The sequence below is a fragment of the Ricinus communis genome, chromosome 1, assembly GCF_019578655.1.
Source record: "Ricinus communis isolate WT05 ecotype wild-type chromosome 1, ASM1957865v1, whole genome shotgun sequence".
NCBI lineage: Eukaryota > Viridiplantae > Streptophyta > Magnoliopsida > Malpighiales > Euphorbiaceae > Ricinus > Ricinus communis.
The window spans coordinates 9,012,777-9,039,054 of record NC_063256.1 but is presented as its reverse complement, the minus strand read 5'-3'; the positions used below and the strand labels follow the sequence as shown (position 1 = coordinate 9,039,054).

The following is a 26,278-nucleotide window of genomic DNA, read 5'->3' as shown; positions in this document are numbered from 1 at the left end:
CCGCATATTTCTTTTATAAACAAATGCTCCCCTTCTTATATTAATCCCTCTTTCCATCAAAAAGTGTAATTATTCTACAAATAAAATGCACTTTTCTTCCAACCTATTCTGAAAATATAATTTTCGACATGTTTTATTTTGATTGTTCCAAATAAAATTTAGTTGTTTTGATTATATTTTAAATTAAATTGATTGTCACGTTCTTTTCAAATGCTAAAATGATTGTTTAATATAATATTTATAATAAATTTATATTTATCTCAAAATAAGTTTAAATTTAAAAGATATACTTAAATATTGAAATCAAACTTAAACTTAAAATGAATAATTTTTTAAGCCAGGCCTGCTTGGAGTTTGATAGGCTCTTATTAGGGATGGAAATAAATGATCCATTAAGAGATATTTGAAATTCATCTTTTCTAAAATATAAATATGTATATACATACAAACTGATCCAAAATTTGTTTTAAATTTTTTACTACTTATACTTATCTCATATTCGATTAGCACTATTTACATATTATTTGAATTTGTTCATATCTATACATGCATGTATATACTTTTACAAACATCTAATTAAAAATATGTTTATATAAGTTAAAATAAACTAATAAAACAATTTATAGAAAAAATAAAATCCAATAGCTGCAGGTACAAAATTCGAGTCATATCCGGATACATTATTGATGCTAAGAATAAAATATAAATTTATTTAAATCCAATTATACATTTTTAAAATTTATTTGATTAGAGTACGATGAAGTTGCATATTCAAAATTATCCAACTTCTTGTCGTTCTTAGTTATAAAAGTGAAAAAGGCAAGCAAAAATATGTATTTGCGGTTAATTAGTTGGAAAGGTATTTTTTTGTGGTTAATAATTCCATCAAAAGTGTAATTATTCTACAAAGAAAAGGCATTCTTCTTATCCCAGTTAAAATTTAGTTGTTTTGATTATATTTTAAACGAAATTGATTGTAACATTTTTTCAAGTGTTAAAATGATTGTTTAATATAAGATTCATAATAAATTAATATTTATTTTAAAATAAATTTAAATTTAAAAGACATACTTGAATATCAAAATTAAAGTTATATTTAAAATAAATAATTTCTTAAGCCAAACCTATTTGGAGTATAATAGGCTCTATTTAGGGATTACAGTAAATGGGATATGTAATATACTAATTAAAGATATTTGAACTTTAAATATAAATATATATATTCAATCCGATCTAAAAATTATTTAGAATTTTTTACTACCTATACCCATCTCATATTTGATTCGCACTAAATTAAAAATCTGTTTATGTATGTATAAATTAAATTAATAAAATAGTTTACAAAAGAAATAAAACCTAATAGCCATAAATACAAAATTCAAATCATATCTGAATCCATCTTTCATACTAAAAATTAAATATAAAATTTATTTAAATTCAATTATATTTTTTTAAAAATTTATTCCATTAGAATACAAAAATATTGCATATCCAAAATTATCGAATTTCTGAACGTGAAAAGATATATCTGTGGTTAATTAGTTGGAAAGGTTTTCATTATTTGCAATTAGGGATTATAAGAAGAACAAATGCCTGGAATGGTTAAACCAAGAGAAGGGTGGTGGAGAATATATGCGCTGGTTGGGAAAATGTGGGTTCATGTCATGTGGGAGGTTATAATAGATAGATAGCACTCAACCAAAAATCAAAATGCGCGCAAATCGACAGCTTGGAAGAGAATTGGAGAAAAGATCTCCACCAAATTGGTTGGATTCGTGGGCTCATGTGCCCACTACCTACCCATAAACCCAGTACCCAAATACAAAACCCAATTCCATCCCACAAATAATAGAATACAAATCAAAACAAAGAAGAAGAAAAAAAAAAATATATATATATATATATATTTAACACCCTTAATTCTAAATTATATACCAAGAAAAAGAAATCACGTGGAAACACTGAGAAGCAACAAAAATATCCAACACTAAACAAACTATAATGGAAGTGCTTGGGGACAGAATCATTTCAGAACAATTAAAATTGGCATGCCGCTGAAACTATAGAGCATGACAGATTGTAAAATGACTTATTAGAGTATTCATATAAACTCCACAATATGATTCCTGGTAGCATTTTATTGTAATTACTGTTTGAATAAGCAAAATCTGTGAATGTAATTTTATTCCTTAGTTTGAAGACTAGTGTAATTGGCATCCACAATATGCGTCCTGGTAACATTTTATTGTAATTTGATTTATTCAGATTAATAAGGCCTCCATTTTTTTATATTTTATGTTTAAAAAGTAATTTAAATTGTTTTCGGATTCGGTTTAATCTCTGTTTTAATTTATCGAAGAATTAGAGTCTATTATATAAGTAGAGAAAACAACAAAATCATAAATTAAATAGCTAAAAGCGTGTATATTTTATATTTTATTTATTTTTATTTCTATTAAAAAATAATAAATAATGATTTTTTTTCTATTTAAGAAAGTAAATATATATATATATATATTCTACTACTACTACTATTATTATTATTGCTTGTTTGGTGTTTCTTCCTTTTCTATAAAAAGAAAAGATAGGATTATATACAAACTTTTTAAAAAAATAATTAATAAACATTTTTCATTAACTTGAATTTAAAACTATAATTTACAGCTATCCTCTCAAAAAAACACATCCAAAAATATCCTCTCAAAAAAACACATCCAATAGTAACCAAATTGGGCAAATATAGTTTATAAAAAAAAGAAATAGTTGGGCAAATGGAGAATTCGGTCTGGTCCATGAGAGCGTCTAATAAGGCGGTTCATAAGTTAGATCCATGTGATTATTAAGATATCTAATTGAATAACTACAATTATTATTTTAGTTTCAAAAAAGTACTTTTCTTTTCATTTAATCTCATCAGAGTTCCATAGGATGACACGTGGCAACTGGACTGTTGGATCCGGGTGAGACTCGGTTCGGCCCAGATTATTGGAACATGCGGTTGCGGACTCGATTGAGTTTTGACCCTTTCGAGGATAGTAATAATAAAATGAAAAGGGGAGTCAAAGTCAATAATACTGACGGTGACTGATTAACAATTTCTTTTGTTTGGTTCTGAGCCTAGGTGCACTGAATCTACCTTTCAGTATTGTTTGGTGCACCCTAGCAATCTAGTAAATTTCTATTCCGTCCTGCTTATGTAAACTTATGATCAATTAGAACCACATATTTATTTTTTCCTTTTGGTATTTGACAAGACTTTTCTTTCTCTCTCTCTAATCTTCTTAGGATAATTCATCATTTCTGTCCATTTCTATGTAATTGATATTTTATGGATAATAGTTTTATTACAAAGCATATTGTATAACAAGAATAAGAGAGATTAGTTTTTAATAGGACTTTCGCATATATATTTACTTATAACGAGCAAATATATATAAGTAAGCTTAAATTAATATTATTTAAATTATAAAATTAAATATCAAATATCTTTTTTCTTAACATTTTAGTATACTCTTTTTTATTAAAAAAAAAAGAAAAAACTAAAGCATTGCTTAGAAAATAGAAATTAAATTTTAATAAAATAAATTGACAATAAATAATTTAATATGAGTTAATTGGAAAAAAAAGTCTTCAACATAATCCTTTTTTATAAGCAGAAACTGATTTGAAAGAAAAATTAAAAGTTAAAATCAAAATAAGTAATGTGATGTGAGTTAAAAAAAAAAGTAATAAAGTTGTTAAAAAGGATAAAATAATTAAGAAGCGTGAAAAAGTAGTAAGATTTGAAAAGAAAAGGACTTTGACAATGGGTCGTACGTAGATAACTGATAAGCACATGATAAGGGATCCAATCCAAAAACGAAGAAGAAGAAGAAGAAGAAGAAGAAGAAAGGTAAATAAATAATATCCTAAGCAGCGTTGCAGAGAAACATATCCATCACGACAATGCCAGTAAAGAATAATAAATAACAAGGACCCAGCATTGTACGCGAAACACTGGATTATCATCTTCGCATTAAAAGAGAGTACTATACACTCTACGCTCACTACATTTCTTCTTTCTTTTTTTAATAAAAAAATTAAAGCATCTTTTCTCATTTTATTTTTCACAATTTTAAATTATTATTATTATTGTTTCAGTTATGGTGAGTGCGAGATAGACACGCGGTGTGTCAATCGGACCCACCATTTCTATGTTGGGTGTACTGTACACACACTCTCTCTCTTACAAAGGTGAAAAAGAAAAGGTACAAAAGATTGTTGATTACTTAACATTATTATTTTTGTGTACCATACACTATACCATGCCACAACTTTCATTTCCCCTTTAACAAACCGAAAAAAAGAAGTAGACTTCATCATCGCTATCGCCACCGTCCGAGCATTTCGCCTCCCTTGGGTTTTGCTTCTTTTCTGTGTTTTCCGGCATCTGTCCGATCTGGTTCTCGTCGAAGGGTTGGATAATTTTCTGGGCAAGTAATTTATAATCTGTCCTTTTGGTTCTTTGTTTTTGTATCTGTAATTTTACCTTGTTTGGAGTGAAGATTATGAAGTTGGGTTTTAATTATTTTGGATTGGAGAAGTAGGTGATTTGAGGGGTATTGGGTATGTGGGTTGCTCTTCATTGGAATCATGGGTGTGTGGGTGTGTTGTTTTTGGACTTTTGGAGAAGAAGTGAGGCTGATTAGGTGAATTTCACAAAGAAATTTACTTTTTTGTTGAGTTAGATTAAATTTCTGATCCTTTAGGCCAGAGGAACTGGGTTTTGTTTTACGTATTTATTTTTCTTGGATTCTTACTGTTTTTTATCTCAGTATCGGGTTAGTTGGGAAATTTTGGATCTTTTGGGTATTTGGACTTTGATCCATGGAGGCTAGATTTGGAGGTGAAGCTCAAGCTCATCATTTTTATGGTATGAGTGCTGCTGATTTGAGGGCAGTAGAGAAGAGAAGTCTAGAATGGGATTTGAATGATTGGAAATGGGATGGTGATCTTTTTATCGCTAGTCCTTTGAATCCAGTACCATCTAGTAACATGAGTAGGCAATTTTTCCCAATAGCAACTGGAACGCCAACTAATGGGAATTCCTCAAATAGTTCATCCTCTTGCTCTGATGAAGTGAATCTGGGAATTGAGAAAGGAAAGAGGGAGTTGGAGAAAAGAAGAAGGGTTATTGTCATTGAAGACGACAATTTAAATGATGAAGGAGTGGGTAGCCTTAGTTTGAAGCTTGGTGGACATGGTTTTCCAGTTAGTGAAAGGGAGATAGGAAATTGGGAAGGAAATAGTGGAAAGAAGACCAAGTTGGTTGGTGGTAGCATGAGCCGTGCTGTTTGTCAGGTAGAGGACTGTGGCGCCGATCTGAGCAGTGCCAAGGATTATCATAGGCGACATAAGGTTTGTGAAATGCATTCAAAGGCCAGTAAGGCTCTTGTTGGAAATGTTATGCAGCGTTTTTGTCAGCAGTGTAGTAGGTATGCATTTATTTGCTGGTGTCTTTAAATTGCATCTACTATTGTTTTCTGTATGGATTCTTACTACCGTGATAGAACATGAATTTATTACTGGTTTTGGCACTTTACTTAATGTTATGGAGCAAAATGTTTGTCACCAATGTTGTTGTGCAGAATTTTAGGATATAGTTGCTTAGATTCTGTCTCGTAAGATATTTGTCACAGGTTGCTGTATTCTACAAATTACATGGATTCTAATAAAGTTACTGTGACTTGCGGTTGCCTCTCATATCAATTATGTTCTTTCAAATTGTGGTAGGTTTCATGTCCTGCAAGAGTTTGATGAAGGAAAGAGAAGTTGTCGCAGGCGTTTGGCTGGCCATAATAAAAGGAGGAGGAAAACAAATCCTGACACTGTTGGTAATGCAAGTACATTGAATGATGAACAGACCAGCAGTTATCTGTTAATTAGTCTACTGAAGATACTGTCAAACATGCATTGTAAGTAGTTCTGTGTTTCACTGAGTAAAATTATATGGATTATTTACCTGTATGGCTTCCCTTCATTTGCTTTATTGCTACTGGGGACCCTGTGACCACAGTATTGTGCAGTAATTCTGCCTTTTATAAATTGCAGCTAATAGGTCAGACCAGGTGACAGATCAGGACCTATTATCTCATCTTTTAAGGAGCCTTGCAAGCCAGTCTATGGAACATGGAGGAAAAAAACTATCTGGGCTCTTGCAGGAACCTCGAGCCTTGCTGAATGGTGGAACTTCATTTAGAAATTCAGAGGTATTCCTGACTTTTATTTTAAATGCTTTAGGCCTTCTACGGTCCCTAAAACTACATCTGATAGTACCTTTTTCTGGGATGTCACAGCGAGTTCTATGCTCACATGGTGCTAATGGTCCAAATGTACAAACCTCTTCTTCTATGAAACCTAGCATTCCGAACAACTATCCAGCATATTCAGAAGTCCGGGACAGTACTGCTGTGCAAGTCAAGATGAACAATTTTGATTTAAATGACATATATATTGACTCAGATGATGGTGCTGAAGATATAGAGAGATCGCCTGTCCCTACGAACATGGGAACTAGCTCCCTTGATTGCCCTTCGTGGATACAGCAAGATTCACATCAATCGAGTCCACCACAAACAAGTGGAAATTCGGATTCAGCATCTGCCCAGTCACCTTCTAGTTCTAGTGGAGATGCTCAGGTACATTCTACAAAAGAATATGAATCGTTTTATCTTTTTAACTGAATATATATGGCACATAAAATAATTTCTTGGTAGATACTGAACTCCCTCTGAATGTGAGATGCTTTTTTGGCATTGGTATGATGGTATGTTCTTAGTGATTGGCTGATAATTTTTATTTCTTTTAGTAAGATGGCATTCAGGTGTATGGATTGACATAGTGACAGTTTGTCATTTGGGGAGTCATCTTTTGTTTTAAAATCAGATCAAATAAGGTTTAATGGTTGTACTCAAGAAATATTTCAAGGAATTGACCTATTTTCCAAAAAGTGCACATGGCAGCATTTTGGTCTTTGGGGTTATACATGTAAAATTTAACCGTGAACTTCCCCTCCTGTTCCAGAGCCGTACAGATCGAATTATTTTCAAGCTTTTTGGCAAAGAACCGAATGATTTTCCTCTTGTCCTGAGAGCTCAGGTACTTGAAATTCACTATTTTTATTGCAAATATCAGCATTTCTTCCATTCAAAGAATTGAGTACTGAAATGCTTTGATTTCCAGATACTGGACTGGCTATCTCATAGTCCCACTGACATCGAGAGCTACATTCGCCCTGGCTGTGTCATTCTAACCATTTATCTTCGACAGGCTGAAGCTGCATGGGAGGAAGTAAGCTTTCTGCTCATTTTTCTGATTCCCTTTCTCTGAAATGACAGGTTACATTTTTAGTCTCACAGTTTGATAACCTGTTGTATAGCTATGCTGTAACCTTAGCTCCAGCTTGAGTAGGCTTCTGGATGTATCAGATAATGCTTTCTGGAGAACTGGATGGGCCTACATTAGGGTGCAGCATCAAATAGCATTCATATACAATGGTCTGCTGCCTTTGATTTTCTATATAATTTATTTTTTGGTGACATGGTAGAATAATCTGGGAGCGAAAAACAATTAAATTAGAAATAAATGGGCATCTTTGGTACTGCAGGTCAGGTTGTTGTGGATACGTCCTTGCCTCTCAGAAGTAACAACCATAGTAAAATCGCAAGTGTCAAACCCATTGCAATACCTGCAGCTGAAAGAGCTCAATTTGTGATTAAAGGAATCAACCTGTCTCGGCCTGCCACAAGGTAGCTTTTGCCTTTGATTTCCATGCTAGTGAAATTTTGGGATCCATGTTATTGTTGTTGTTTTCTTTTAGTTCAATATGCTACTAAAGGCCTTCTAATGTCCTTCACTTTCACTCTGTCAGATTACTATGTGCAGTAGAAGGGAAGTATATGCTTCAGGAAAATACTGAAGAAATGATGGATGACATTGATAACATCAACGCACATGATGAGCTCCAGTGTATTAAATTTTGTTGCTCCATTCCCATGGTGTCTGGAAGAGGATTCATTGAGGTATTATTGCTACTACCTCTTATAGCGTATTGTGTTCTCATCTCTTAACATCATTCACTTTTGGGATATATTGTTGAACATGTGAGTTTTTGCTTATATGAAAACAGAATTACTGTGGCAGTCTTTCAGATGTAATATTGTTCTGTTGGATATACTGGGTTAGCTATTAGACTAATTTCACTGTCTTCTGGGTCAACATGTTGCCTTTGTCACGTGATAGCAGTGCAGTACTGTTAGTAGTTACCAATATTTACTTTCTAAATACAATTTCTTAATTTTTGCTCAATCCAGATTGAAGATCATGGTTTCAGCAGTAGCTTCTTTCCTTTCATAGTTGCGGAGGAAGATGTCTGTTTGGAGATCCGCATGCTTGAGGGTACATTGGAATTTGTTGGAACAGATGCTGATCTTGGTGGAAGTGGAAAAATTGAAGCCAAAAATCAAGCTATGGATTTTATTAACGAAATAGGTTGGCTTCTTCATAGAAGTCAGTTGCATTCTAGATTGGGCCACTTGAATCCTTGCACAGACCTCTTTCCTTTGAGCCGGTTCAAGTGGCTCATGGAGTTTTCCATGGACCATGAATGGTGTGCTGTAGTTACAAAACTCTTGAACATACTGCATAATGGAATTGTTGGCACAGGAGAGCATTCATCGCTAAACCTGGCACTATCAGAAATGGGCCTTCTCCACCGAGCTGTTCGGAAGAACTCTAGGTCTCTGGTGGAGCTTCTTTTAAGATATGTCCCTGAAAAATCAGGACCTGGAAACAAGTTGCCAGTTGATGGGAGCCATGTGAACTTTTTGTTTAGACCGGATGTTACAGGACCAGCAGGTTTGACCCCTCTCCACATTGCAGCTGGTAAAGATGGTTCTGAGGACGTGCTTGATGCCTTAACTGATGATCCTGGAATGGTAATTCTTTCTTTAGTTTACTTATTTCTTTTTTTGTTTCATTCAGTACATATCTTGAGCACGGACCACTTTCTTCATGGTTATATTTTGGTTAAGGTTTAGGAAATTATGCTAATCGTGTTTGACTGAATTATGGAAAATCTATCATATGGGGGGATTTTGTTTTATCTGTTGGGGTTTGGTTTTGGGTGGGTGGATGCCAGGGTTTAGTCTATTGGTGATCGATTTGGTTAGGTGCATGCCTGAGGATGCCCTTCCCATTTTCCTCTTGACTCTGCCTCAACAGCAAGTCTATATTCACTCGGAAGCTCTTGGCCTTAGATTCAATCCGTGCACTTCAATGCACGTGTCTGAAAGTTGAATTGTTTCTTGGATCATTTTTGGATATAAAAATGAAATTTCTGTTTGATTCAGGTGGGAGTTGAAGCATGGAAAAAGGCTCATGACAGCACAGGCTTCACACCTGAAGGTTATGCTCGCTTGCGCGGTCACTACTCATATATCCACTTGGTACAAAAGAAAATTAACAAAAGACCAGCTGCGGGGCATGTGGTGCTTGATATTCCAGGCACTCTCTCTGAGTGCAACGTTAATCAGAAGCAAAATGAAGGGGTGACTGCAAGCTTCGAAGTTGGACAGCCAGCAGTGAGATCCATTCAGCGATCCTGCAAGCTTTGCCATCAGAAGCTGGATTATGGAACGGCTGGTAGGTCTCTGTTGTACAGGCCTGCAATGCTGTCAATGGTGGCCATTGCTGCAGTTTGTGTTTGTGTCGCCCTTCTATTTAAGAGCTGTCCAGAGGTTGTTTATGTATTCCGTCCATTCAGGTGGGAATTGTTGGACTTCGGAACAAGCTGAGGTCCTTTTTCTCTCCAACTTGGATGACATATGATAGGTGGTGTGCAATTATAGACTGTAAAGTTGAGATTTCCTGTATAACCGGTGCTTTGGACAAGTTTCAGATTCATTAATATTATTGACATATCTATTTAACGTTTAATGTAATTTTTTCAGATGTAATTTTAATAACCTGTGACGGAGATGGTATTACGTGTGATTGCACTATATTATCTCCAATTTCAGAATCAAGGTAAACTATGGTTTCCAAATTAACCAAAGTGCTCCAAGACTTTGGCAATGTTATTTGGGGGTGTTTATGCATGTTTTCGAGTTATTAAGGCATAATTGTGCCTCATTGGCATTGTTTATAACGGCTTATATGGACAGATGATAACCTAGAAAAGCAACAAGGTATGATTTGTACAGAACAGTCTTTCCATTTCCAATTTGACAGTGAACTGAGCTTGTCACTAGAAATACACTTTTCATCCCAGAAAACAATTAACACTCGGAGTAATGTCTCATTCAATATGTTTGACAATTAGCAGAAGAGTGTACTTCTAGCTCTATGATTTATCTGGCCATCATTATGTTTTTATTTCTTATTATTTTCTTTTCTCTCCTGATGAAAAATGAGACATGAAGTTTTCATAGCACCGAAACTATCAGCTGCGTGCTCTGTTATAGTTGCTTCATTTCACCTAACCTAATGGTCATTTTGAACCTTATCATAAAACACCTATAATGTTTTATTAAAAAACAGAAAAAAAAAAAAAAAAAAGCCTTATTCGTGAAGAACAGAGAAATTACATGATTGACAACTCATGCATCAAGGTGAGTCTGTTACTCTTTACACTTGTCCAATTTTTGGCCCAACTGAATCTCCTTTCCATCTTTTCTTAAACCTCCCTCTCCTTTTCTTCCTCTTTCTTTGGCACATGTCTTCCTTTTCATTTTTAGACACACAAGTTAGTAGACTAGTGAGCTGCTTACACAGGGGCTTTATTGACACTTTATGTTTAGGTAGCCATGTGCATATTTTAGTTAAGTGCTGCTATGCAGTAGGGGATTTTGTTACTGTTAGATGAATGAGATTCTTATATGAATCTACTCATCCAATGGGTTTAGAACTTTCTGTGCATCAATTTCATGAATGTAACTTCATACTAAACACACTTTTTCATTCTCATTTCAGTCCATATATACCTCCACAAAAGGTTGCAATTTTGCCAAACTATCCTCCTTTGAATCATATCAGTTGCTTGTTGGGTTATTGCTGCTAAGGCAAGAAAAGATGGGTGTTTCTAGGCATCCATTGGTTTACCTTTCTCTAGCCTTTGCTTTACTTCTTTATTGTGCTGTTTGTGCAGGTGAGGAATTCCCCACTCTGTATAGTTTTTTTTTTTTTTTTTTTAAGCATGTTGCTCACTAGGAGATTATGCATCGTGCATTGATCTTACTCTGTCTCATGCCATGCAGAGTCAAGAATCCAAGGAAGAGACCAACAACCGTGGGCAAATACACTTCAGCAAACGGTATAAAGCTTTTTGAGCTCAATAAACATGATATGTGTTTTATAAACACCGCCCCGTTTTTCTTTTTTCTTTTTGTCTGTTGACATAAATCAACGAAGTCATTGTTGTTATAGGCAAATGATGGTCATGGCATGTGGTGCATTGCTAAGCCAAACACAAACACTTTAAAGCTTTCCCGCAATATTGAGTTTAGTTGTCGGCAAAAAGGAGTAGACTGTAGCCCAATCCAACCAGGTGGTAGCTGCTTCCGTCCAGAAACAACCATTTCACATGCCTCTTTTGCCATGAATCTCTTCTACAAGGCTGCAGGCAAGCACTCGTGGGATTGCCATTTCAATGGCACTGGCATCGCTGTTGCTCAGGACCCTTGTAAGTTCTCTCTAAGACCCTGGTTTTTCGTTTCTTTTTTTTTTCTTTTTCCTGACAATTGTAGAAATTACTTTTACATGCGTTGATTGTCTACTGTGTGAAATTTGACGGCTGAAGGTGCACCCTCGTTTGGCAGCTTTTGGCACTTGTATCTATCCGCTGTGAGGGGAGAGCTTGGGACGATAATACGGGAGTGTCTGCTTAATAATCTAGTAACTATATTATGAAGAGTTTTAAATTGTATTTGCGTAATTATGGCTAGAACTAAAGCTATCAAATAAGACTTATACATTATTTTGCATTACTAATCATATATAAGCGTGCCTCATTCAAATGAAATTGAGCTATTTTTCCTGCTTCCCTTTTTGACAAATTAAAAACAAGGAAAATGATTAGGGATGGGTAGCAGCAAATGGGAAGGCGCAACAAGGATTTAAGACATGAATGCTATATTAAGAACGATCATAGGAATCAAATACATTAAAACTAGCTATGGCGTTTATAATAAGAAGAATCTCAAAGTCAAAATTTGAAGAAGCAGATTAACTCCAGGCTTGCCCAAACACCATAGATAAAGGGTTGCTTAATCCAACCATGGCAAACTGCAAGCATGAATCAACAATTTGGAATCTCTGACATAAAATTGTAGCGCAAGTGACAACAGATAGTAGAGTAGAGAAGTAAAACAATATTTGCCAAAAGGACACGTTAATACATTTCACTGCTGCCCTGCTGCAAGGCAGTCCAGTGCCATAACCTCCAGCCAAAATTTCTTACATTTGCACACCAGCATTGGCAATAAAAAGGACAAAGAAAAAAAAAAGAAAAAGAAAATTGAATAGGGCATCTTATGTATGATATGGGATCATTGCAGATTGATTTAGATATATTGCAGCAGCAAGAAACAAGCCAAATTATTCATCAACTACCAGCCGAGAGCATCTGAAAGCAGCAGGGATAGGATGAACCACGCTTAAGCTTGATCCTTCTCCCACTTGAGGGGTTTGACGACCTCCCAGGTGAAGTCTGGGTCGTCCCTTCCAAAGTGTCCATATGCAGCTGTCTTCAAGAACCTGCTGTTTCCACCCCTCTTGAGATCTAGGTTGATGGTCATCATTCCAGGTCTAAAGTCAAAGTTTTCTTTCACGATCTTGAGTATCTCCTTGTCAGGTATCTTTCCAGTTCCATAGCTGTCCACAAAGACCGACAAAGGCTCAGGCACACCAATGGCATAGGAGACCTGGACAATGCATCTGCGAGCAAGACCATTTGCTACAATACTCTTGGCAGCCTGCCTGACAATGTAAGCACCACTTCTATCCACCTTGGTTGGGTCCTTTCCAGAGAAAGCACCACCACCATGGGCTCCCCATCCACCATAGGTATCGATAATAATTTTGCGTCCAGTGAGACCCGCATCACCGTGAGGGCCACCAATGACAAAACGACCAGATGGGTTAAGGTGGAAGATGGTCTTCTCATCAAGGTACTTCTCAGGGATCACAGGCTTGATTACGTGCTCCTTGAGATCAGCAGCAATCTCATCGTTTGTGACAGTCTCATCATGCTGGGTGGAGATAAGGACAGTGTGGACACGGACTGGAACCATGGCACCGTTGTCATTGTAGTACTCAACCGTAACCTGAGTCTTACCATCAGGTCTAAGCCAGGGGCAGGTACCATTCTTCCTAACCTCGGTAAGGCGAGCCCCAAGCTTGGTGGCAAGGACATGACTCAAAGGCATGAATTCAGGGGTCTCATCAGTAGCATAACCAAACATATGGCCCTGGTCACCAGCACCAATCTCTTCTGGGCGCTTGGTGAAGTGGCCATGGACACCCTGGGCAATATCAGGGCTCTGTTGCTCAATGTTAACTAGGACCTTGCACTTGTCGGCATCAAGACCAACATCGTCAGAAACAAAGCCAATGTTGCGGCATGTATCACGAACTATCTTCTCATAGTCTACTTTGGCTTTGGTGGTGATCTCTCCAAAGACCATGACCATGTTGGTCTTAGTGCATGTTTCACAGGCAACCTTGCTGTCAGGGTCCTGCTCAAGGCAGGCATCGAGCACCGCATCAGAGATCTGGTCACAGAGTTTGTCAGGGTGGCCCTCGTTCACGGACTCGGAGGTGAATAGAAAGGTCTCCATTTCTTTATGCTGCAATCACAAAATAGGATATCGATGACATAAGGCAACTTCGAGGAATCTAAGCTTGCTTTAACATAGTAGGGAAAATATCCACAGATGCATAAGAATATATCATCTAGAACAATAAAGTAAAGATATTCTTAGGACTCACTGACATTCTTCGAACTTTATGAAAGCATTTTACAACTGGAGAGAATATGTGCAGAAGACAATGATTTCATGATATCTTTAAAGGCCCAAGCACACCAATTACTGAATTAGAGAACAAAGAACTAACATATTCCTTTACCACTGAAATAAAATGAAGGCATAAAATATTTAGAACCTAATAACAGATTTGATTCTGTCATTTCAACCGCATCTGGTTGATACACACTGTGGGGTCAACAGAATGGGATCCACACTTGCTATTAAAGAAGTAGAATATTCCATGTAGTGAATGTTGCCAATCCACGCTATGAAAATAGCATCTCCATAAGGTAAATTTATTTTGCTTTGGAAATGATCGCTAATTGGGCATGGACAGTTCTTACTCCAATATTCTCCTTCCAACTTTGTGTTTAGATAGTTAAACTTGATAATATTTTCAACATTAGTATTTGTACATAAATTATAATTTCAACTAAATTCAAGCTACTCAAGTATGATCAAAAAGCATTTTATACAATAAATAATACTGCAAACAAATTTTAGTTCCCTATATACAGGACAATTATTCCATTGGTAGCATCCAGACTCATTTTTAAAACCACATGTAGAATAATAACAGACTTCCCAAGGCAAAATTCAACTCTATGCTATGGTGAAACCAGGCAGCATGTTTTGAAAATTAGTATAAGCAAAAAGTATATAATGAAAACATCTTCCTGACTTCCATTTAATTATTTCAGAGTGTCTGGATTTACACCAGTAATTAAAATAAGACAATTGTTTTTTGGCTAGATCTGTACAGGATTGACATAAATTTTTAATAACCCATTCCAGTATGCTAAATAATGTAAAAGTTAATCAGATCAATCCTCAAAAAGAAACATAGCTATGAACTTGAAAAATATCATGAGATCTGCTATTTTCTACTGAAAACTGGTTAATTCAGGCCTTACAGACACAATTACAAAGAAGAGTAGTCTAAACAGGCGATTATGAGATTAAACTTCAACAATGAGTGCTCAGTGGACCATAGTCAAACGCAACACTTCAGGAGCTCATAAACCCCATAGATCTTAAAAACAATTAAAACAATCAAGCTAAAAGCTTTCCTGAAGCCCCAGCAACTAACTATCAGATGAAACCATACTCATAAAACAACCTATAAAGCAAACAGATCTGCAAGCATTGACACAAAGCTTACTCAGAAGAATAACCAAATTCACTTTGAGAAAAAAGAAAACTCATTTAGCCATTTCCAAGTTCCATATAGCAAGAAAGGTTAGAGCAAAACAAGAAAAAATAGCGAGAACGATAGAAAGGTACCTTAAAGAGAAACTAGAGTTGTCACCGTACAGATCTGGACCTTAGCCTTTTGTTGTCTCTCTCTCTATAACCAGACCCCTTGATAATCGCTACTCAAAAGCGGCTCTACGACTCTCCCTCTTTTGACACTTGCTATTTATAGACCAAGAGGAACCTGCCCACCGGTTACCAGTTTGAGCAGTTACGATTCTTATGAATTTGTTTCGGAATCTGCATCGAATGGCTATTAATTGATTTAGGAACAAAATATAGCCGTTGGATGTCAGAATTTTGTGGGTGTAGGATTGGCCGGGGTTGGTGTGAGAGAGAGACATCATATTTGATCTTTTACTTTATTACTTTATTACTTTATTTCTTAGGTATATTTTATTATCGTCTGGGGAGATGACTGGGTTAGCCGGTCACTCACCAACCCTTATCGGTCGTAGGCTCAAGTGCACATTTCTAACAACTAACAACAGTGTCTGCGCCGCTTATTGTCCCAAACTAAAGCTGCTATTTTGGCCTCCCAAACTATAGGGTAAACTTTTCTTCTTCTTTTTTATTGTTATTTTTAATAGGAAACTATAGGGTAAAAGTTAATTCCATAGATTTAAGAAAGAAATACAAATTTATTAATAATCCCTTATGTATTTTAAAAATATTGCACTTGTTATTTCTTTGTTAGTTAAAAATATATAAATTGATCAAAGGACTTCCCTCACTGAGCTTGTGCTTGACTCTATTGAATCTAATACTCTCATTCATTCAATGCATGAAAAACTATTTCTATTAAAAAATTAAAGTATTTTATAGTATGGAATGTTAGGGACTGGATTGTAGAAACGAGGATTAACTCTATATATTATTATCTTATATCACCTAAAGTCCTATACAAAGTGAATTGCTTCAGTTATATAATAAAATTAATATATTTTATTTGTCCATCTTTTCTAATGTGCTTTTTTTTTATTTTTTTTCTCTTTCTTTATTAGGACTATGCCACGTGGCTAATATTTAGCTATTTCCTAATATATATATGTATAGACTTCATCAAGTAAATTACTTACTATTTTATTTTGATATGGTAAAATGTTTTCATTTTTATTTGTTTATATCTTATTTAGATAAGGGTTTATATTATTAACTCGGGTGGCTTTAAATTTAATGATAGTGTTAAGACAAAAAAAATTCAATTTTCTTGTTCATTCTTTAAAGTTTAATTTTTTATTTTTTATTTATTTCTCTTTAAACTTATGGTGATCTATTTTTATTTATTTTATTTTAATAAATATAATAATAATAATAATAATAATAATATATTTTTAATAAATATTTTTATAAAAATAGCGATATCAGTATATAATATTTTCTTTCGAAGAGAAAAAGAAAATAAATAATTAAATAAATTTTTATATTTTATATGAAAGTTATATTTTTTTAATTATCATTAATGCAATATCTACTTTTATTTTCTGAAAAAAATGAAGAAAAAGTAATAGCAGAGCCAAGAGTCAAGAGATAAATCATATTATAAGTAGGCGTTGGTTGGGATATACGTTCTCCAAGTCTAACCCACCAATAGAAGAGGTGGTTGGTAAGGAAAGGAAAGGAAAGGAAAGGGAATCATACAAGTAGTGCTAATTCGGAGCATAGCAAATTTGACCTTGGAACAATTTAAACATAGCAACTCAGCAGTTACCAAACAAACATCCTATTATTAGAAGGCCTCAAACGTTCAATTCCATTTCATGCTCTCCTTTTGTACAACTTGTTCTTGGCTTTGGAGACATTTGTTTTGTCTGAATATAGAAGCAGAATTGACAATAAATAAAAACACATGAAAACTAACATACTTAAAAAGACTTTATATTGAAAGAGAAGGTAAAAATTTGAGGTAATAATTAGACGAGTTTAATTAATCACACTTGAAAATGATGGGTTGAAGAAATTGGGTGGTTGGTATTTTAAGTGTTGAACAACTCCAAGGTCGTGGTTACAAGTCAACATCACACGCTTAAGTTCCTTCTTTCCTTCCTCAAGTAAAGTTTACCAAAGGTTGGCCACCAACCAAAATACCAATCACTAAAAATTCTAAATTTAATTAATTGATTTAATAATTAAATATACTTAATCACACTAATTGAATGGATAGCCAACAAATTAAACTAAATATTGAATTTTTAATTGATTCAAGATTTTTGAAAGTCCCAATTATTAGATAATTTTGGATTTTTAATACAAAATTATTAAAAAATACAAAAATAAAAATCTAAATAGTAATTAAGCTTTTCTAAAATAATTGCTCAAACTAAGCCTAAAGAAGAAGATGGCGCGAATGACGTGGCAAAAACTATTAAAAGTTGGGGCAGTTGGGATGTGCTAGGTGCGAAGGGAAGTGCGGTTCCCACTGATAAATAAAACCCAACAAAAATTAACTACAGTTTCATCCCAGCCACATGCATTTCCCAGAAGGTTGGGCCAACCGCCACGCGTCGGTTTTCTTCGTTATAATTGCTGGTGCGTGACACATACCAGGCCCAGACCACACTAACCCATGCTGCCCATTTTGTATAATAATTGAAGCACACGAAACACGTTTTGGATTTTAGGGAGGAAGGTAGGTGGGTAAACAACAAGCCTTGCTTCATGCTTTCTCATATAATTCTGTGAAATAATTCTTCTTTCTTTTTCTTGAATTATTAGTGGCTTTTTTCTTTCAATAATATATATATATATATTTTAATTTGATATCACATAATAACTTTATTCACTATGATTGAAGGTTTTATCATAAAAATAAAAAGGAATAGTGATGGATATTATATGATTAACAATGACGAGGTATCGTTGGGCCGGAGTGCCCGGTACAGTAGTGAATAGAAATACCACGTGCGATTTTGTTGTGGATTCAAATTCATATTTCCATTTGGCATAAGATTTTATATTCAGGACTTTAATTATAAAGGGTCCATGTTGTATAAAATCTTAGGGACATAAAAAATCTTCTTATATTATCGTTTCTGCAACCAAACAAAACTCTAATATCACCTTTAATCATTTATATCTATAAATTAAAACTATGTAATGTTCGGAGGCGTTGCTCTACTACCGTTCGAAATGAATAAATTTTAATAATACTTATTATATTTTAATTGGAATATAAATGAATCGTGTCAAATTAAAAAAATCTTAAAAATATGAATTCGGATCATTTCAAAAAGCTAAATTCGAGCTCGAATTAAATTAATAAGCTCCAGCCTATTCGAGTTTGAGTAATTTAGATTTTAAAATCTTTTGATAAATAAAATATTTAATTATTTAAAAGAGAGAAAAAAAGACAGTCGATTTATTAAAATAAAACAAAATAAAAATATAAAAGTCCAAACACTAGATAAAAAATAACTGAAAATGGTTTCTTACTTTTTTAAATTAATAATTCGATCCATCAAACTCAAGCAAGAGTAATACCAGTTATTAATCGTGTTGATTTCTTCACTAATTTAAGAATTATCTTCACTAATTTAATAAAATAAAAAAATCTAAATTGATGGGTCCTAATAGCCAATTATTTATACATATTATTTAATTTTAAATTCTCATTTTCTTAATTGTATACATATTATTATTTATGTTGCTTAATTTTAATTAGCATTCAATTTGGCTAAAATTATACTCAATTTCACCAAATCATGGTTAAATTGATAATTTTAAAAAAATCAAAATAGCAAATTACTACAGAAATTTTAATTTTTCAAAAAACGGTTAGACCTTTTTTATGTATCTCTTTTAGTACTCGCAAGTGCACGTACCGTTCCTATAGTAAGAGTAAATTCATCACAAGGTCGATCTCTCAAAAAACTATGAGACCATTTATTATAAAAACTAATTATCAACACAAAACAATAAAAATAAATCTAAATACTCTAAATCGGTATGTTGAGAGGGTGATATTCATAAAGTAAAGTAACTAAACAATAAATAAATATGTAATGTAAATGCAAATGCTTATTATCTAAAACTATATGCTAAAAACAATATTTAGTTTAGCTATTTACTTAGTAATCTCCTTATTTTATTTTAAGCTGAGATCTAATGAATTAGATGGTAATGTGCCTTTTTTCCTAGGTCACTCAAGCTAATGATGCAACTTAAATTTCTTATACCAACATAGATTAAAGTAGAGATCATGTTTCTAATGTTTTTAACCTAAAGACTTTCATAACAAATATTACTGCTAAATTGATATGATGGTCAACCAATAATAATAGATGAAACTAATAAATATATGAAGGTAAAGAAATCATTCATTAAATAAATAAATAACAAGGTACATACATAAGTAAAAAGACTAAACTAAACAGTTATGAAAATTAGCCTAACATATTTAACCCAATGATCATGGTATTAAATAAAAAGACATAAAAAAAAAAATCCCTCTAGATTAAGAATTTCTTAAAGTAGGAAGAAGATTGGTCCTCAGTCTGCAGTTCTTCAAAAGCTTCTTAGATTCTAAAAAGAGTAATGAAAACTAAAACTATATGTTTATGGAAAACTATAGAGAATTATGGAGAGAATAACGGTGGTAGGTGTAGAGAGCATGTAGGAGAAAATTCTTTTTTTTTTTTAATTAGATTTTGCAGAGATATATATAAAGGAGAGTCATTCTCTATATAAGTCTCTCTAGAGATGTAAACATAAGTCTATCTAATAGATAAGACTTTAAGTATTTTTATCTCCATCAAGTACTATTCATAAATAACTCTTAATATAAATTATAATAATTATACAAAATGTTCTTTGGACTTTGTAATTAGCAGTCCATGCATCTTAATCTTGGGACTTGACATGAACATATCCCATTAAGCTTCTTTTAGCTCCATATTTTCTTCTTTTTGCTAATATTCTTGAAAATAGACAATTAAGCTTAAGTGAGGTAAAAATACATATTTTCACCATATTATATATAGAAATATATCATTAATGCTTTAAAATACCTTTAAATATCTATACATAATTTGAACCGATCACTTTTAAATATATTGCATCCAAGTAGTTAAATGAATAGCAAAAATTTCAAACATATATACACTTTAATAATTTAAACTTATAACTCGTATATTAAATTTATACATATTAATGTTTGAATGTAAATATCAGGGAGAGTATGGGCCTATTTGGTTCAGCTGATCAATGCAGCTGATAGCTAGTGGCTGATAGCTGGTAGTTGATGGTTGATAAATAAAACGAGTAAAATTTTATTAGCGGTTGCTATTAGTATGTTAAATGATCATTGAAGATATAATTTATTATTAAATATATTTGATTTTATTATATTATATTTAATGATATAAATTAATAAAAATAACTTATAATAACTAAAAATAACTCAATTATATTTATTATTAAAAATATTTATAAATATTATTTAAAAGTAGAAATTTAAATTTAAATTCTATTAATAAAAATTCTAATTTTAAATATCATAATTTAAATATTATAATTATTTAACCATTGATAATAATTTTAAAATAATAATTATTTATTTTAAAATATAAAATTAATTTAAAGTAAATTATTATTAATAAATTTAAATAATGATCATAGCATCTAAATAAATAAAAAATTAAATCAGCTATTGACTGATAATAAAAAAACTTTAAAATAAAGCTGATATAATCAGCAGCTGATCGAGACTAAATAAGTTATTAGCTAATATTTCTTAAATTTTTATTAAATATTTTAATATAATTATTTAGTGATAAAACATTAAATTTATGAACCACACAATTATTATGTAAGAGTTTGTGAATAATAAAAAGTAATAAAGAGAGAGAGAGTAGGAATGGCGTCAATAGAAATGGATTTTTGTTTCACTAAAAGGTAATTGGTTATTTATAAAAAACATCAATATAAATTCACAAGTAACAAGAAAGGATTTGGACAAGTAAGGCTAATAAAGTAATGGAAAATGTGGATGTGTAAAAGAAAAACAAAATATATATTTAGAATAAAAATGTCTTAATATATTTGTGCTATTACTCTGCCGGCACGTTGAACCACAAAAAGCAATGGAAATAAATATACGTCCATTTCTTTGAATATCGGAATGGCTTTTATCTATATATCGTTCCAAAAAAACAGAAGAAATAAATGAGAAATGCTTTATCTACTTTCTAGAGATATATGTACCCAAATTGTTTTCAAAAATTAAATTTTAAATATTTTTATAAAGATAAATCTATTTGGATCTTATTAATCATTTTTTCTAAATTTATATGTTATAATTTTGATTGTACTTAATAAAATTTGAATTTAAAATTTTATTTTAAAAAATAAGATTAAAAATAATCATAATTTCTTTCTTAGTTAATACCACTGTAGAGACTTAGAATCACTCATTCATTCAACAAATTGAATTTCTGTCTTTCTTGCCGTCTCTCTCTTATTTATCTTTTTCTTTTTTTTGTACTTCTTTTTTTTTTTTTTGTGTGTTTTTTTTTATAAACAATGACATCAAACTCAATAAAGAATAACAAATAAAAAAAAATTATGTTATTTTTAGAGATGTAGCAAATCATTAACTACATCAACATCTTCATAATTCATAGAATCGTTTGAATTTTCAGTAAAATTATTATTATTATTATTATTTTTTTTAAATTGAGAACATGTGTATTTTTTTATATATCATTGTTACTTTCATCTTCTTCTCATTTATTATTCATTGCATCTGGATTACTATAGTCTCCATCAAACTGTCGTTTTCACTAATCCCAAATATTTTCTCCAGTAATTGACTTCTGTGTTGGTTATTATACAAAACCTCTATCGAAAAAGCAAGTGCAAGATAAGGAAATATTGAAAAAGAAACTGAATTTTTTTTACAAATTTTAGTTTTGTTTGACATACTAAAATGTCTTTCACCTTATACTAGTTTTATAGCAATCCATAAATTAATTTGGATTAATTATTTACCTGTTAAAATTAAATTATTTTAATTTTTAATAATCTGTTTATTAATTAAACCTAGATTAATGTGAAAAAAAGAGAGAAGGAGATTTCGATGCCACTGGTTAGATATTAAAAATGGAAAGGTTTTGACAAGATTTTGGCGGTAACCTGTACATGTTCTATGACAGCAATACACTATCTTGTAATAGCACTAAAAGAAATTAAGAGTGTTTTGGTGATTTAACTTTTCATTTTGCTAGCCGATTTGGATCGAACTGAACCATTTAGCGACACATTTTTAATAAGTTTATTTAATATTTCTAGATTTTTCTATAAAATAATAATTTTTTTGATCTTTTTCTAAATTACTCTCCGATAAAAAAAGACTGAGAAATCAACTGACATCTCTACCAAACTTAAGAGGGTGTATTTAATTAAGACTTTTGAAAACTTTGATGGAGTTTAAAAGTCAGGGTATTATCCAATAATAATTTTGAAGAACTTTGTATAAGTAATAAGGTATTCGATATAGACTTTTAAAGACTTTAAAAGTTATGAGATATTTAATTACAACTTTTGTAAAAGTCTTTAAAATTGAGCTAGTTTTTAAAAAGTCATTGACTTTTATAGATATGAGTTTTCATATACTTTTAATAATTTTTTATGCATTATTATGAATAAAAATTCTCAAAATTTCTCTTTTACCTTTCATCAAAATTTCAATAGACTTTTTTTTCTTTGAAAACTCATCTTTCTTTTTTTCAAGTTTTTCCGTATTATCGTCTTCATTTCTTTTTACTATATTCTCCAATCTTAAAAGATATAAGAAATTATGAAACTTTAAAAGTTAAAAATTATTTACTAATAAAATTTTCTTGTACTCACACATACAGAAAAGTTAATTAAAAGCCTTTAATTTAATTTAAAAAAAATCTCATAAAAAATATAAATTTAAAATGAAACATTTAATGAATTGTTGTGAGAAAACAATACCATATATAAACTTCTAGATTTTATTAGGAAGAGTATTTGGATAATTTTTTCTGTTGATAAGTATAATTGTTGGTTTAAGTATTTATCAAATAATTTAGTAAACATGATTATTATTGATTTAAGTATTTATTAAATAAGTAATAAATAAAATATAACGAGTATGACATGAATTTGGTGGTTTCATTAAAGATAAATTGTAATATAAGAATTTTATTTAAAAAAATTATTCTCTTAATAAAAAAAATAGTATTCATATTATGAGATAAAAAAAAATTTTAAACTAGTATAAATTTAAAACAACAATAAAATGAAATCTATTATTTTACATATAATATTACGTAGAATAATATTTAAAGTAAACAGAAAATAATAATAAAATAATTAAATTTATTTTTAAATAATTAAATAAAAAATAAATAATGGTCTGTAAAAATCAATAAAAGTCTATTAATATCTATAAAAGTATTTTTAAATAAAATCTGTTAAAAATATTTATTAAATCATATAACTCTTTAAAAATAATTTATTTAGAAAAAAATTATAATTTTTTATTAAATTTTAATTAAATACAAACTTTTATAAAAGATATTTTTAAGTCCGCAAATTTTAGCTGAGTCATCAAAACACACTGTTTTACAAGATGCTCGAGTGAAATCTCAAAAAAAATAAAAAAAAATAAACAGCCACGAAATTCACTCTGTCAACTACAATTATTGTCCAAAAATGCGAACTCCAAGCGACATAAAATCAAGTCCATGCAAGACTGATAACAACTGGTTTTATCAAAACCACTTCTTTAACTACCAAAATCATATTCTCTCTTCTTCACCACATGTGGCACTTAATGAATTTGCTCACTATATTTATTTTTTACACGTCATACCTATATTATTGATGCACTAGAAAGCCTTTTCTCTCGAATGCTATAATCAAGACTCACTCTCATGGAAATGGTTTATAATTTTCTCTTTGATGCTTGAGAATGGGATTTTTGCGGATAAATTGCTTTCTTTGGTTTTAAAAGCATGTTCTCGACTGGATTTGGTTAAGGAAGCAATGCAGATTCCATAGGTTAGTAAGAAAAATAGATTTTGGGTCTGATATGTTTTGCAAAATTCCTTGATGCGTTATGTGTAGGATGTCGATGCATAGAGTATGCTCGTCAAGTGTTCGATAAAATGCCAATGAGAGACTCAGTTTCATATAACTCAACGATTGCCGGTTATATCAAGCGTGGTAATGTTGACTTGGCACGTCAATTGTTTGATGCTAGCCAATTAATATGAGAAATCTTATATTTCGAAATTCTTTAATAAGTGGGTATATGCAGTTAGAAAATGGATTCAAACTTACTTGGAAGTTGTTTAAGAAAATGCCTAAGAGAGATCTGATTGCGTGGAACTCAGTGATTGATGGGTGTGCAAAATGTGGGAGGATGGAAGATGCTCGGGTTTTGTTTGATAGGATGCCGGAAACGACTATAATCAGCTGGGCTGGCATGTTTGATGGGTGTGCTAAATCGGGTTTTTGAGTAAAGAAAGTTCTTTTTTTCTTTTTTTCTTTTTTTTTTTTAATTTCACTTAAACACATTGTTAATGAGTGAGCTAAAATTTGCTGAATCATTCCTTTCAAAAAAATAACTCTGGCAGACGTATCAACTGATTTCGTCTCTTTTTTTTATCGGAGAGTAATTTAGAAATAAATTCCAAGCATTAATATTTTACAGAAAAATCTAAAAGCATTAGATAAATTTGTTAAAATGTTCAAAATTTAGAGATTTTTTGATAATTATGCCTATGTATATTCCTTGCGTTAATGCTTCCTTATGAAAATGGGTATTTTAATTAGATTATAACCTATTCGACTCGACTTATGATTTATTTAAATTTAATTTGAAAAATATTTAAAATTGCCTTGACGATAGTTAAGTAAAATTCAAACTTAAAATTTAAATTTTATTGACAAGTTTATATATTTAACCATATTTATATTATTTTATATTAATATTATTTATTTTATTATTTTAAATAATCAAATTAACTTGGCCACTATTAAACTGAGCTCTAATTAAATATTTTTTATAAAATAATAAAATTGAATCAAATCGAATTTTTATATTTTAAAAATATTATGGAATTGAACCTTATTTCAAAAAAATTAAATTCAATCATTGAATTTCATAAATTTAGAGCCCTCCATTCTGTGTGCCATTAATTTTCCATAGTGAAAAACTAAAAAAATTGACAGCGGTCCACCAAGAAATTTTCCATTCTTTTTAACACTAACAAATAATATTTATTAATCACATCTCCGGTTAATAAAAAAAATAAAAAAAATCATTAGATCATTAATGGTGACGTATAGGTTCTACTGATACAAGAAAGGATAGAGGCCAAAATGCTGTTATGAAAGGAAGGAACAAGTAGAGCATTTAATGAGCACATGTGACTACGGCTTTGTAATTAATCAGAATTAAAGGATACAACTGATCTGCCCAATTACACAACCGACCACAATTGGCGTAATAAACAGTGTCTTGAAATCATTTCCTCATTCTACAATCGATAACAACAAACTTATGATACATTGAACCCTGAATTCAATGTCTGCAAATGTTTACTCCAGTTATTACAGGAAAATGGTTTGGAATGGATTCCCTGTGTACCCCTTTTTCCTTTGTCATCAATGCATTATATTTTGGTTATATGATTGGAAGATGCACATCTTATTTCTTTAATGTATTTTCACGTAAATCAAAGAATTAGAAGATTGAAATAGGTTATTTTTCAGAATAATAGCTGATTTAGAAACATATCAAATCACATCAACCGATATCAATCCGAGAAAAGAAAAAAAAAGAAAAGAAATAGCTTGCAAGATAATGCTATGCAAAATCTCAGATTGGAAAAAGGACCCACATGGATAAAATTAGATTTTAGATTGCGGAATATCTCCCATTGATTTGAGCAAAATCCAGGCTAGCCTTCAATCCATTGGCTGGTATG

The 26,278-nt window shown here is 31.6% G+C and overlaps 3 protein-coding genes across 5 annotated transcripts; 2 read left to right on the top strand and 1 right to left on the bottom strand.

The window, feature by feature from the left end:
- Positions 1-4,268: 4,268 nt before the first annotated feature.
- Positions 4,269-9,975, top strand: LOC8265895 (squamosa promoter-binding-like protein 1). 2 transcript variants are annotated; one of them, XM_015716890.3, is made up of 11 exons: positions 4,271-5,474; positions 5,773-5,954; positions 6,091-6,248; positions 6,336-6,677; positions 7,063-7,137; positions 7,222-7,329; positions 7,418-7,535; positions 7,646-7,787; positions 7,910-8,060; positions 8,352-8,975; positions 9,390-9,975. In XM_015716890.3, the coding sequence occupies exons 1-11, from the start codon at positions 4,867-4,869 to the stop codon at positions 9,831-9,833; spliced, it is 2,952 nt and encodes a 983-aa protein (XP_015572376.1). In that variant the 5' UTR covers positions 4,271-4,866; the 3' UTR covers positions 9,834-9,975. The 2 variants fall into 2 exon arrangements, with proteins under 2 accessions (XP_002515202.1, XP_015572376.1); XM_002515156.4 differs by having other exon boundaries at positions 4,269-5,474; positions 6,091-6,677.
- A 777-nt stretch (positions 9,976-10,752) lies between these two features.
- On the top strand, positions 10,753-11,988 carry LOC8265896 (major pollen allergen Ole e 10). 2 transcript variants are annotated; one of them, XM_048374851.1, is made up of 4 exons: positions 10,753-11,185; positions 11,295-11,350; positions 11,464-11,719; positions 11,837-11,988. In XM_048374851.1, exons 1-4 carry the CDS (start codon positions 11,110-11,112, stop codon positions 11,944-11,946), a joined length of 498 nt encoding a protein of 165 aa, XP_048230808.1. In that variant the 5' UTR covers positions 10,753-11,109; the 3' UTR covers positions 11,947-11,988. The 2 variants fall into 2 exon arrangements, with proteins under 2 accessions (XP_048230808.1, XP_048230809.1); XM_048374852.1 differs by having other exon boundaries at positions 11,856-11,942.
- A 399-nt stretch (positions 11,989-12,387) lies between these two features.
- On the bottom strand, positions 12,388-15,520 carry LOC8265897 (S-adenosylmethionine synthase 1). The gene is made up of 2 exons (XM_015716880.2): positions 15,348-15,520; positions 12,388-13,883 (listed from the first exon to the last, which is right to left on the bottom strand). The coding sequence occupies exon 2, from the start codon at positions 13,872-13,874 to the stop codon at positions 12,693-12,695; it is 1,182 nt and encodes a 393-aa protein (XP_015572366.1). The 5' UTR covers positions 13,875-13,883; positions 15,348-15,520; the 3' UTR covers positions 12,388-12,692.
- Positions 15,521-26,278: the final 10,758 nt, after the last annotated feature.

What these genes read in the sequence shown, in the direction of transcription:
- LOC8265895 (XM_002515156.4), top strand. Translation starts at nt 4,867, where the DNA reads ATGGAGGCTAGATTTGGAGGTGAAGCTCAAGCTCATCATTTTTATGGT. An exon ending in TTTTGTCAGCAGTGTAGTAG is followed by an intron (nt 5,475 to 5,772) that starts GTATGCATTTAT and finishes AAATTGTGGTAG; the next exon opens with GTTTCATGTCCTGCAAGAGT. An exon ending in CTGTCTCGGCCTGCCACAAG is followed by an intron (nt 7,788 to 7,909) that starts GTAGCTTTTGCC and finishes TCACTCTGTCAG; the next exon opens with ATTACTATGTGCAGTAGAAG.
- LOC8265896 (XM_048374851.1), top strand. Translation starts at nt 11,110, where the DNA reads ATGGGTGTTTCTAGGCATCCATTGGTTTACCTTTCTCTAGCCTTTGCT. An exon ending in TTATTGTGCTGTTTGTGCAG is followed by an intron (nt 11,186 to 11,294) that starts GTGAGGAATTCC and finishes CATGCCATGCAG; the next exon opens with AGTCAAGAATCCAAGGAAGA. An exon ending in CGCTGTTGCTCAGGACCCTT is followed by an intron (nt 11,720 to 11,836) that starts GTAAGTTCTCTC and finishes TGACGGCTGAAG; the next exon opens with GTGCACCCTCGTTTGGCAGC.
- LOC8265897 (XM_015716880.2), bottom strand. Translation starts at nt 13,874, where the DNA reads ATGGAGACCTTTCTATTCACCTCCGAGTCCGTGAACGAGGGCCACCCT.